The 12,500-nt window shown below is 44.8% G+C and overlaps 1 protein-coding gene across 1 annotated transcript in view; it reads left to right on the top strand.

The window, feature by feature from the left end:
• Positions 1-11,888: 11,888 nt before the first annotated feature.
• The window catches only part of LOC134096097 (collagen and calcium-binding EGF domain-containing protein 1-like), a 10,398-nt gene continuing 9,786 nt past the window's right edge, over positions 11,889-12,500 (top strand). Inside the window, exons 1-2 of the mRNA XM_062549848.1 lie at positions 11,889-11,938; positions 12,495-12,500. The exon at positions 12,495-12,500 is cut by the window's right edge and continues 129 nt beyond it. Of these exons, the coding sequence (XP_062405832.1) occupies positions 11,917-11,938; positions 12,495-12,500 (28 nt within the window). The 5' untranslated portion in view covers positions 11,889-11,916. The remainder of the gene's footprint in view (positions 11,939-12,494) is intronic.

Raw genomic sequence — 12,500 nt, 5'->3', positions numbered from 1 at the left:
CGTTCCGCTGACAAGAAACGCAAACACTACCTGCCTCTCCGTGTACTCAGGTCAGTGGAGGCTGCCACAGACAGGTTAACCCTAATTCGTCAGGGCTGCCGCCAGCTGACCCGGAATCAGTGGGGGACTCAGGGGGAGGGGAGTTGACAGAGGAGAGGAGAGTGATGCAGGGGAGGAGACTGTGTGTAACAGAGTTGAATATAACCTTATTTAGATATGTGAATTCTCTTAAAATTACGATGTTATTGCATTTCCTATTTTTATACACACTGGTTTTGACATGCTAAAAAGGTTTTTATATGTTGTACCCATTCACAAGAGTTTAGTGATGAGGCATTGCGGCTGCAACTGTATTTTCATTCTATTGCATTTCAATGTTTTGAACTCTTGCGCTTCCCGTACTCCAGTCAGAACTTTAGTCTGCTGGAGGTAAGCTGTACATGGAGAGTGCTCCGTGAATAATTTTGTGTTTTAATAAAATATCTTGTCTGTCTTTCATACTGGTTAGAAAATAAGTATTTGCATAAGTTGTATTAACAGAATATATCTGCAAGTGATGCTAGAGTGTTGTATTTAGATTGTATTCAATCGAGCCATTGTATGCTACATGTTTTTGGCGGCAGCCACGTTATGTTGACTAGCTTTATGGAGAAAAACACTTGCAATTTCGTGACTTCCCTTTACGTTTCTACTGTAGATTTGGATTGCAGTCGCAGCTCATCTTATCTCAATGGATTTATTGTTTTATTTGTGAATGCAGGTACGTTGATTATACTGTTAATGTTTGTTGTGTGGTGAGAAAACAAAAGAAACTATACGATCACTAGGTGTAAGATGCCCGCTCTGTATGTTATTCTATTTTGCATGTGTTTACGTTAGTTGAACAGGCTATGCATTCTTGTGTCTGTATTCTAGCATACAGTAGGTAATGCTAGCGAGTCAGAACTTTAGTCTGCTGGAGATTTGGATTGCAGTCGCAGCTCATCTTATCTCAATGGATTTATTGTTTTATTTGTGAATGCAGAGGGCAATAAAAACACCAGAAGAATTCCCGTTTCGAGCCATTTATTCAATCATCACTGAGTGACGCCTGAAAAAGAAGGGTCGTTACACTGGTGCCGTGACCACTTCAGGATCGTCTGGATCAGCTTCAAGCAGATCGCCGAGGGCTGCTGTGCGGTGAATGTTGTCTGATTTTGTGGTGATTATGTATGGCTTGTAGAGGTTGCATTCTACGTTTAAATGGTTAAGCTTCATTTCTATTCAGTGTAATCTTGCTAAACTACATTATCTTTAGGCTAAGCGTTATATATATTTTTTTTTTTTTCGAAATTTCGAATTTTGCTCATATTTTCCAAATAACATGGAAGGGACAGATAGTGAGAATGGAGTTAAGGGCTACACCATAGGCAGGGGCAGGGGCTTTCGTTCTAGTGACCTGGATGGTGGCATAATGTCAAGTGGTTTTGGGAGTGAGGGTGCATGTGGTCCTCAAACATGCTCTAATAATGTCAGGAGCAGGGGGTATGGTTTGAGCCCGGGCTGGTCTCCTAGTGAACAGTTTTTGAAGGGGGATGCACCTACCTCTACACCTGTTAGTGACAACATTGCCATACAACACCTGACTGATATGGTGGGCCAGTTAGGAGAACAAATAGGTGACTCCATTGTAGCCAGACTCATGTCAGCTGGACTTACTGACCGTGATACTGCATACGGTACACCAATGACTGATAAACCAGTGACTGTTTTGACACATAGCACGCACAGCACACAGAACACACACAACACACAGCACGACTCATCTCCAGTGATTGTACATGTAAAGGCTGAACGTGACCCTGTAGTGTTTAGGGGAAATAATTCTGACAAATACTCTGTCCAGGAATGGATTGACATGACGAAAGCCCACATGAGAAAACAGTCGTATACAAAAGCTGAACAGGCAGAGGAGATTCAAGGCAGACTGCTAGGAAAGGCCAGAGATGTTGTGACTGTGGCTCTGAGAAGTGATGACACACTAGATGTAAAGCAAAATCCAGACCTCATATATGACATTCTGATGCGATATTTCAGTCAGTCCTCATCGTCGCTTCCTTTGCAAGACTTTTATACCACACTGCCCAGGCCAAAAGAAAATCCAGTTGATTATTGGATCAGACTAAACAAAGCAGCAGACACGGCTGATGAGGGCCTACGCCGTCAAGGTAGGAGGATGGAGAACATTGGTGGAGAGGTGGCGCAAATGTTCGCTAAGCACTGTCCTGATTCACAACTCTCTTCCATTTTTAAATGTAGGCCTGTTAGTGAGTGGACTTCCAGAGACATCCAGCTTAGGATAGATGAATACCAAAGAGAAATGAGGGCATCTGCTGGGTCTTACGGTGCTCCTCAACTGAAAAGTCATCCTGCTGCTGTCCTTGACGATGAGTCGCGTGCTTGTGCGGCCGCTGAATGTCATGGGGAGGACCCCCATTCATCTTGTTCATGTTCCTGTGCGATGTCTTTGAAGCCTTCTACCTCACCCTCAGTCTCTGCTTGTGTCCAGCAGCACGTTCAGCGCCCACAGCGAGTTCCGCCATCACAGAGCACTTGGCAGCCTGAAGAAGGCGTTCTTGGTCGCATGATGAGCATGCTTGAGCAGGTTCTGGCCAGGGTGGATCAACCCAGCGCTGAGCGTCGCCAGAGACGTCCCAACTCCTTCAGTTCTCCACCATGTAAGGTGTGCAGAGACGGTAATCACTCCACCCTGTCTCATTGCAGATCTGACCGTCTTTGCTTCAAATGTCTAGCCCCTGGTCACTCCAAGCAGCACTGCCCAAACGGTTCCCCACCACAGCTTGGCCCAACATCGGGAAACTAACTGACCTGTATTCGGTGGGGGGCAGTACAGGTCAAAAAGATTCCTCCTACTTTCCTGATGCAGAATCTGCTGATGTGTTTTCACAAGTTCCACCTGTCAGTATCGTGTATCAAAATACTCAGATTGTTGGAGGCCATGACAGCTTATTTTACACACGAGTAAGGGTTGGGGACAAGATCACTTTAGGTGCCATGCTAGATAGTGGCTCAATGGCATGCACGATCAGTGGGACCGCTATATGTTCTCTGCTTTCTGCTGGTGCGGTGAGTGAAGTTGATAGATTTTCTACTGATGTTACTCTTATTGGGGTGGGGGGTAGCCGAGTGAACCCAAAGTCTGCTTTTAACCTCCACATGGAAGTTTATGATTGCAAAATAATAGTGCCAACGATAGTAGTTGAGGGACAACATGATGACTTAATTCTTGGGACTAATGTGATAAAACATGTGCTTCGTGTGTCAAAGAAGTACAGTGAGTACTGGGCGGCAGTCTCTGCGCCCTCATCAGCTAACACAGAAGTTGAGCATTTTCTTTCCATGTTGGCCGGCTTAAACAGGTGGAAAGGCGCTGACATGCCTGACAAGATAGGTACAGTACGATGTAATTCAGCCACTCTCCTTGAACCTGGCTGTGAGTATCTCCTGTGGGGAAAGCTGCCAAAGTCTGCTCATGTGTCTCCCGGTAGTGCTGTGATGACAGAGCCTACGTCAGCACGCTCTGCTCCAAAAGGGCTCATGGTTGCTAGGGTTGTGACACCCTTGTGGTCGGACGGATGGGTCCCCTTGAAATTGATGAATGTGTCTGAGAAGCCCATACTTTTGAGACGTAATGCTAAGCTTGCAGATCTGGTGCCCTGCGTTGCTTTAGAAGACCTGGACTTGATCAGCAATCACCAAAAGTCTTCAGCTGTACCTGCTGCTGGTTCTGTCCATCATGGTGTGGAATGTGCTGAAAAGTTAAAGTCCATTGGTCTCAGTGACTTAGACATCAGTTGTTGTGATGCGTCTGCAGATTGTAAAAGCAAGTTGGTTGACCTCATTGCTCGCTATGAGGATGTCTTCTCGCGCAATCACCTTGATTGTGGCAAAGCAGAGGGGTTTGTCCACAGAATTCACTTGATCGACCAAAAGCCATTTAGACTTCCTTTCAGACGTGTACCACCAAGCCAGTATCAGAAACTACGTCATGTTCTAAATGAAATGGAGGAAAAAGAGATCATTCGAAAATCAACAAGTGAATATGCCTCTCCATTGGTTCTTATCTGGAAAAAGAACGGTGATTTGCGTGTGTGCACGGATTTCAGATGGTTAAACAAGAGGACTTTGAAGGACGCTCACCCTTTGCCTCATCAGGCAGATTGCCTAGCTGCGCTGGGAGGCAATTCCCTCTTTAGCACCATGGACCTGACTTCAGGCTTTTACAACATGCCACTACATGAGGATGATAGAAAGTACTCAGCGTTCACTACGCCAATGGGGCTATATGAGTACAACAGGTTACCACAGGGTCTCTGCAACAGTCCAGGGAGCTTTATGAGGATGATGACTGCCATTTTTGGTGATCAGAATTTCCTCAGTCTGTTGTGCTACTTGGATGACATTTTGGTGTTTGCACCAGACGAAAGGACTGCCTTAGATCGCTTGGAAATGGTATTTAGCAGACTTCGGGACCACAACTTGAAATTGGCACCCAAGAAATGCTACTTTCTGAAGAAGTCAGTCAAATTCCTTGGCCATATAATTGATGAGTATGGAGTTTCTACGGACCCAAGTAAAGTTGAGAGTATATGCAACATGACTGTGACTGACTTGATGGAGACTGATGGAGTGACCCCGTCTGAGAAGCGTACTCGATCCTTTCTTGGTATGCTGAACTTTTATCAACACTTCATCCCGGGTTATTCAGCTCTGGCTAAGCCCTTGTTTTCGCTGCTGGCGGGTCAGAGACAGAAAAAAGGCAGACAGGCAAAACGTGTTATGGTGAGCCGCAAGCTCAAACCAGCAGACTGGACTGTTGATCACAATCTTGCATTTGAGGAGCTCAAACAAGCCCTCATTGATTCAGTTGTTTTGGCTCATCCAGACTTCAGTCAGCCCTTTTTGCTGTCTACCGATGCCTCCTTGGATGGCCTTGGGGCTGTTTTATCACAACTAGGGGAGGGTGACATGGTGGCTAGACCAATAGCATTTGCTAGTAAGTCTTTAACTCGATCACAAAAGAACTATCCGGCCCATCGACTAGAGTTTCTCGCTCTCAAGTGGGCAGTCTGTGAGAAATTTTGTCACTGGCTGAAGGGCCATGACTTTACTGTGTGGACAGACAATAACCCACTAACACACATAATGACTAAGCCTAAACTTGACTGTTGCGAGCAGCGGTGGGTGTCAAAATTGGCCAGTTACAACTTTGACATCAGATATGTGCCAGGCGCACGGAATGTCGTTGCTGACGCTCTCAGTCGTGTACCTTTTTGCAAGAGTGTTGGTTATCGACTTGTCCATGAACCGTTGAGTGAACTCATCAGAGAAGCGAGTGTTGTGTCCGACGCAGGGGTCCACCAGACATTTAGAGCATCAAACGGTCAATCTGTGGCGAGAGAGAAACAGGACCATGTTATGGTTAGCCATGCCCAGTCCCTTCAAATGTCACCCCTGTCATTGACTGCTCAGGAAGTTTCGGCTGTAATACAGTCGCACACCGAGTGGGTTTCTGGAACACGGACTCGTGCAACAGCTCTAGTGAGTCACTTACCCCAGCTTGTCCCTGATGTTTTGCCCTGTCTGCCTGTTCACTCTTTGGGAGATCTTCGAGACGCACAGCTTCAGGATAGGATCTTGTCTCGGATCCGTTTTTTTGTTGAAAGGAGTCGGAGACCATCCAGACGTGAGAAGGCGCATGAGTCGGGTCATGTTTTAAAACTGCTGAAACATTGGGAAAAGTTTGTCTTGAGTGATGACATCCTGTACAGAGTTTCTCGTGATCAGATTTCCAAGACAAGGCGCCACCAGTTTGTAGTTCCTGACTGCCTGAAAGCTGATGTCTTGAAAGGAGTGCACGACAGCGCAGGCCATCAAGGTCAGTCCAGGACTCTGAACATTGCTAGACAAAGATTTTTTTGGTTGCATATGGACAGAGATGTGAGAGAATATGTCCGCCATTGCCAGCGTTGTATTGTAAGCAAAGTAGTTGAGCCTGATGGAAGAGCTCCTCTAGAAAGTATTGTCACCACCAGACCCTTGCAACTCGTATGCATCGACTTTTGGTCAGCTGAGGATTCCCACAATAAGTCTGTGGATGTTTTAGTAATGACAGATCACTTTACCAGACTGGCCCAGGCCTTTGCCTGCAGAGATCAGTCAGCCAAGCAGGTTGCAAGAGTCCTCTGGGAGAAGTATTTCTGTGTATACGGGTTTCCTGAGAGAATACACAGTGACCAGGGCCCTAGCTTCGAAAGTGAATTGATCGCTGAGCTTCTGAAGTTGTCGGGTGTTCGAAAATCACACACTACCCCTTACCACCCAATGGGGAATGGCAGCGTTGAACGCTTTAATCGAACACTTGGCAACATGATCAGGGCTCTTCCTCCTGAAGCTAAGCTTGACTGGCCTAGACGTTTGCAAACTCTAACGTTTATGTATAATTGCACCTCTCATGAAACAACAGGATATGCACCATTTTTCTTGATGTTTGGAAGGGTGCCACGTCTTCCAGTAGACGTCCTGTTTGGAAATGTTTTGACTGACCCTGATGTCACCAATTTTGACAAATACGTCACAAAGCTCTCTGAGGATTTGAAAGAAGCCATGCTGATCGCTCAGGAACATGCGACTAAAGAACAAAGCAGACAGACGAGACTGTATAATAGGAAGGTGAAAGGAGCAACAATTGAGATTGGGGACCGCGTACTTGTGGCAAATAAGAAAGAAAGGGGAAAGAGAAAAGTTGCTGACCGATGGGAGCCAACTGTTTACACTGTGACAGATAAGAATGGCAAAACACACACGTACAAAATACAGAACACTGTCACAGGAAGCGAGCGGGTGGTTCATCGTAATCTGCTCATGCTGGTCAACTTTCTTCCTGTCCAAGGTGTGCCACATTCTTCTCCGTCAGTGTCCTCTGTCTTGTCCTCTGCCCTTGATGTCCATTCCATGGCTTCAGACCCAACTTCATCTAAGCAGACGGAAGATCAAGTGTCTGTCCACCAGGAATCTCAACATAGTGTGGAGGATGTCCAGAGTGTTTCTGAACCTGTGAATGTTTTGGATGACTGTCTGCCCAGCTCTAATATGGAGAGTCTAAGTTCAGATGTCTTGCCAGGGTTACCTGTTGCTGAAGGGAGAACTAGAGAGTGGGTCAGCCGTTTGAGTACACCAGGTCACCCACCTGACTCTCTTGAGGGGACTTTCAGTGATCCACTTGCTGATTCGACCGACGTGTTGACTGATAAAGCATCAGATTTGTGCTCTGGACCCTCTTACCCGACTCACCCTGACGAGACTGTAGCTCAAGACACCTTGACTGTTAGTGACCACAACATAGCTTCTGTAGTTACTTCTGGCGCTGCACCCACTGATGTACACACTGAGTTGTCTGGGCCTGCACCACAAAAGACTACACGTCTGGGTCGTGTTAGTAGACCAGTCAACAGGCTTCTTTATACTATATCTACACAAGATATCACTAAGAGGTTGCAGCAGAATGTTCAGACTGTCTGCAGCTCTGTTGTTCAAGCACTCAGGGCCTAAGTCTTCTTTTTTTTTTAAGTATGGTATAATGTAGTGTTGACGTCTATACCTCATGATGTATGCATTGATTGTTTTGGGCACATGCAGAATGTGTAAGGCATTCTGCTTCCGGTGGTTGGTTGGAGAGATTGGCGTTGCTCTCTGTCCACTGCATCTTTAAGGGATACCTTTTTGAATGGTCAGACTTAAAGTGTGTACTGTGGTTCCTTGACATTTGATGAGTTTTGGGTGTAGTGTTGAGGAAGGTGTGTAATTTTGTCTAGAATTCAGTGGGGGTGGGTGTAACAGAGTTGAATATAACCTTATTTAGATATGTGAATTCTCTTAAAATTACGATGTTATTGCATTTCCTATTTTTATACACACTGGTTTTGACATGCTAAAAAGGTTTTTATATGTTGTACCCATTCACAAGAGTTTAGTGATGAGGCATTGCGGCTGCAACTGTATTTTCATTCTATTGCATTTCAATGTTTTGAACTCTTGCGCTTCCCGTACTCCAGTCAGAACTTTAGTCTGCTGGAGGTAAGCTGTACATGGAGAGTGCTCCGTGAATAATTTTGTGTTTTAATAAAATATCTTGTCTGTCTTTCATACTGGTTAGAAAATAAGTATTTGCATAAGTTGTATTAACAGAATATATCTGCAAGTGATGCTAGAGTGTTGTATTTAGATTGTATTCAATCGAGCCATTGTATGCTACATGTTTTTGGCGGCAGCCACGTTATGTTGACTAGCTTTATGGAGAAAAACACTTGCAATTTCGTGACTTCCCTTTACGTTTCTACTGTAGATTTGGATTGCAGTCGCAGCTCATCTTATCTCAATGGATTTATTGTTTTATTTGTGAATGCAGGTACGTTGATTATACTGTTAATGTTTGTTGTGTGGTGAGAAAACAAAAGAAACTATACGATCACTAGGTGTAAGATGCCCGCTCTGTATGTTATTCTATTTTGCATGTGTTTACGTTAGTTGAACAGGCTATGCATTCTTGTGTCTGTATTCTAGCATACAGTAGGTAATGCTAGCGAGTCAGAACTTTAGTCTGCTGGAGATTTGGATTGCAGTCGCAGCTCATCTTATCTCAATGGATTTATTGTTTTATTTGTGAATGCAGAGGGCAATAAAAACACCAGAAGAATTCCCGTTTCGAGCCATTTATTCAATCATCACTGAGTGACGCCTGAAAAAGAAGGGTCGTTACATGTGTCTGACTTTCATTACCTCCTGAAAATACTTTTCAGAGGACAGAGAGAAAGAGAGAAATAGAGAGAGAGAAAGACAACATTAAAGATATATAGAGAGACAGACAGACAGACACACTGACAGACAGAGAGAGAGAGAGAGAGACCACCATTAAGAGAGAGCTGCATGGATCTTTAAAGGATCAGTCAAAAGCAGAGAGGCATTCCCAGTGCCTGTGAATGCCATGAGTGTCTGTATAAAGCGTTGAGAGGACATGTGCCTGATGATACTGATGATGCTGAATGAGCATCCATAAACTGAGGAAGATAAGCACAAAGCCTATTTTCCTTGACAGCGGTCTGTTATACTTAGCAACGGTCTGTTATCGAGAAATATCAGATCTCCGATTGGGAGTTGGGAGGGCCCATTCATGTGAATGGAACTTTCTGCAGCACTCTGAAGAGCCGTGTAATAAGGAAGATAAACAGCACACTAACTAATAATCTGCCCGCAAATCTCCACAAATGACCAGTGCAGGCATCTGGACCATCCTGTGTGAACCCGACAAGCAGATACCAACAGCATAAAGCACAGGAAACAGACGCAGGATATCACAGGGCTATCAAAGCTAGGCTATATTTTTAGAAAACATGGCAATCTGTTTTACTGTTTCCTGTCAGGACGTTGGGGAAGATTTGTTTGTACTATTTTTTATTGCGGCGTACATTTCCAGTTGTGTAAAGTATGTTGCTGTTCAGTGCATGGTCTTCCTGCAGTGCCTCTTCAGAGCAGTGGGGTCTCAACCCACGGATCTCCTCCCGGGATATGCAGTCTTGTCTGTGGACATCTTCCTTTGTCACAAGACATTTCACACTCTCCATTCTAAAGAGGTTCAGTGTTTGATTGTATTTGATCAAATATGGAGCTAGTTTGCTATGCGCTTGATCTGCCTAGTTAATCAGTTTTCTTCACTGGCTTCAGTTAAAATGTGGCAAGGCTTTTGCGCCATATAATCGGTTTTAATTCATCCAATAAATTGCCGAGGGGTCTAAGCTTGGCTTTCCCGTGGCCTGGCATTGGAAGAACATCAGTTGTTTCCAGCTGTAGCAGTGTAACATGGAACCAGCGGTTCCAAAGTTAATCTGCGCTCTTTTGAATTGCATGTAAGGAATCTGTCCAGTGGCGTTGCGTTAGATGGGAAGCAGTTATATTCCTTGAATGCCCCAGGAGCCTGACTGTCTGACCATCAGCCCTTGATTCTAGATTGAGTTTCAGGTAAAAGGCCAATGATATATTGAGTCCAATACGCTAGCCATTGTGCATGAGTATTGGACAAGGCGTTATAAAGCATTTCTGTGCACCAGGAAGGCTTTGAAGAATGTGTTTTAAAATCTCACTTGTATCGTTAACACAAACAGTGAATAATTACAACATCTCCTTTTTATTTCTTAAGTGTGACGTCTCCTGTAGTCCAAAACGACTGGCTGGTTTGGAAATGAGGGTAATTTTAGCTTCATCCCCTCCCTCCTCTCTCTGGTGCCTTCCCTCCTTCTCTCCCTCCCTCCTCTCTCTGGTGCCTTCCCTCCTTCTCTCCTTCCCTCCACAGGCCCATAATGGACAGATTAAAACAGCGAGTCATCTGTGTCCAATCACCACAGTCTCCTCACAGCTTCAGACATTATTATCCATTCAATAAGAGAGAGAGAGAGAGAGAGAGATAGTTGATGGACAGAGAGAGCGACCGAGACACAAAGAGAAAGAGGTACAGGAAAGAGAGGGCGAGAGAGAGGAGGGCAGACCGAGAGACGAACGAGAAAGGGATGAAGGGAAAGAGTGTGAGAAAAGCAGAGGAAATGAAAGGAAGAGGTCAAAGGAGAGGAGTGATTTAAGGGTGCTGTGTGGGTTCCTGGAGCCGAATGAAAGCACCTTGTCGTCCTGTGGGGAAGTGCTTGAAGGAGACTCGCCGTGCTAAATGGCCCGTGACAAGAACATGTGATGTGCTGGGGCTCCGCACGTCATGTTTCATCTACCTTTTCCTTCTGTTCCACAAAGCTCTCTCTTTCTTTCTTTCTTTCTTTCTTTCTGTCTGTCTATATTTCTTTCTTTCTTTCTTTCTTTTTTTCTGCCTGTCTTTTTACTGTCTTTCTTATTTTCATTCTCCTCCTTTCTCACCCCTTGTATATAATATGTGTGTGTGCAGTATGTGAGTGTGTGTATGGGAGTGAGTGTGAGTGTGTGTGTGTGAGTGTGTGTGTGTGTATGGGTTTTTGGAGAGTGTGAGAGAGAAGGGTGTGTGCCCTGTTCTGTCTGGTAGTGTTTGAGCTTGCGTGATGCTCTCTGTCTTCCAGATGACAATTTCCTTCTCTGTAGTTCTGTAATCCTGTGCCTAATGCCTGGAACATGTGCTCTCTGCTGCGCGCAGTGCGTGATGTCCACACCACCGCTGTCTCCTCTCTGCTGGGAAACATGGAGAGGGGGAAGAGAAGGAGGAGAAGAAAGAGAAAGGGAAAGTAACCTAGAAAGGAAGAAAGGAAGAGAAAAAAACATGCGTGTTTGTTTTGTAGTTCTTCATTGTGTGAGCGTTTACATATGTTCAGGGAAAGATGTATTGCTACATACATACCGTTTCAATGAATATTAAATTGAATTTCCTCCTGAGAGCGAGAGAAAGGGAGACAGACGAAGGCTGAGTACTCCCCCTGCTGGTGGAGTAGGTGAAGGACAGAGACTTGGTTAATGGTTGGCTGTGGTTTGGATTGCGGGATATATGGAGCACATGATGGGAATGGGAAGAATCCCCCCAAAACGAAGACAGCCGCAAAATGATGTCCTTTTGAGAAGTTCACTGTTGACAATAAGTTCTGTGTCATTAACATAAATGTGATGGTGGAATAGCCTACTGAGTGACTGAATGCAGCCGTAAGGTTTTAGCTGTAGTGTATGTCCGTATGTATGTACCATAACCCTGCTCTGTTCCTTTCTAAATATATCCTCCAAAAGTCTTTGTGTGTCTGCAGACCCATGGAAACAGCATGCGTCTGTCACCAGCAACCTTCCTCTAATCCTCGACTCTGACTCTCTTCCAGGAGGAAATGCTGTGAGGGCTTTCGTTTCGTCATGGGCCAGTGCATACCTGAAAGTAGGTAAACATGCTCAACAACTTTCTAACAACAACAACTCATTAGCTTTTTTTTTTAGCTCACAATATACAATGGTGGACATAACCATTCTCTACTCTCTGTCTGTTCCTGTCACGTATCATATTCCTACAAGATCACATCTCTGTCTGTGACCAACTTTACAGTAAATTATGTGTAACCACTAGAGGGCGGTATTGCCATGTCTTAAGTAGTTGAAGGGCAGAGAAAAAAATGGTAATAACTTACGGTAAGCATTTATTTCACTGCACAAATCAAAGCAGCATGAAGCTGTAGTGTGAAGCTTAAACAGGGGAAATGAATGTCAGTTTTCTTTTCTAAACAATTAAAAACTTGAGTAACATGAGTTGTGATCCACTTTTGTAAGACGTTTGTAAGATCTTTTTGTAAGAAAGATCCTCACAGCCCAGTTTCTCTTTCTCTCTCTCTCTATTTATCTCGTCTCTCTCTCTCTCTCACTGTGTGTGTGTGTGTGTGTGTGTGTGTGTGTGTGTGTGTGTGTGTGTGTGTGTGTGGCACCCCCCTGTCCTGTGCCAGGTGTGG

This window comes from Sardina pilchardus, chromosome 11 (assembly GCF_963854185.1).
Source record: "Sardina pilchardus chromosome 11, fSarPil1.1, whole genome shotgun sequence".
NCBI lineage: Eukaryota > Metazoa > Chordata > Actinopteri > Clupeiformes > Clupeidae > Sardina > Sardina pilchardus.
This window is presented reverse-complemented; position numbering and strand designations above follow the sequence as displayed.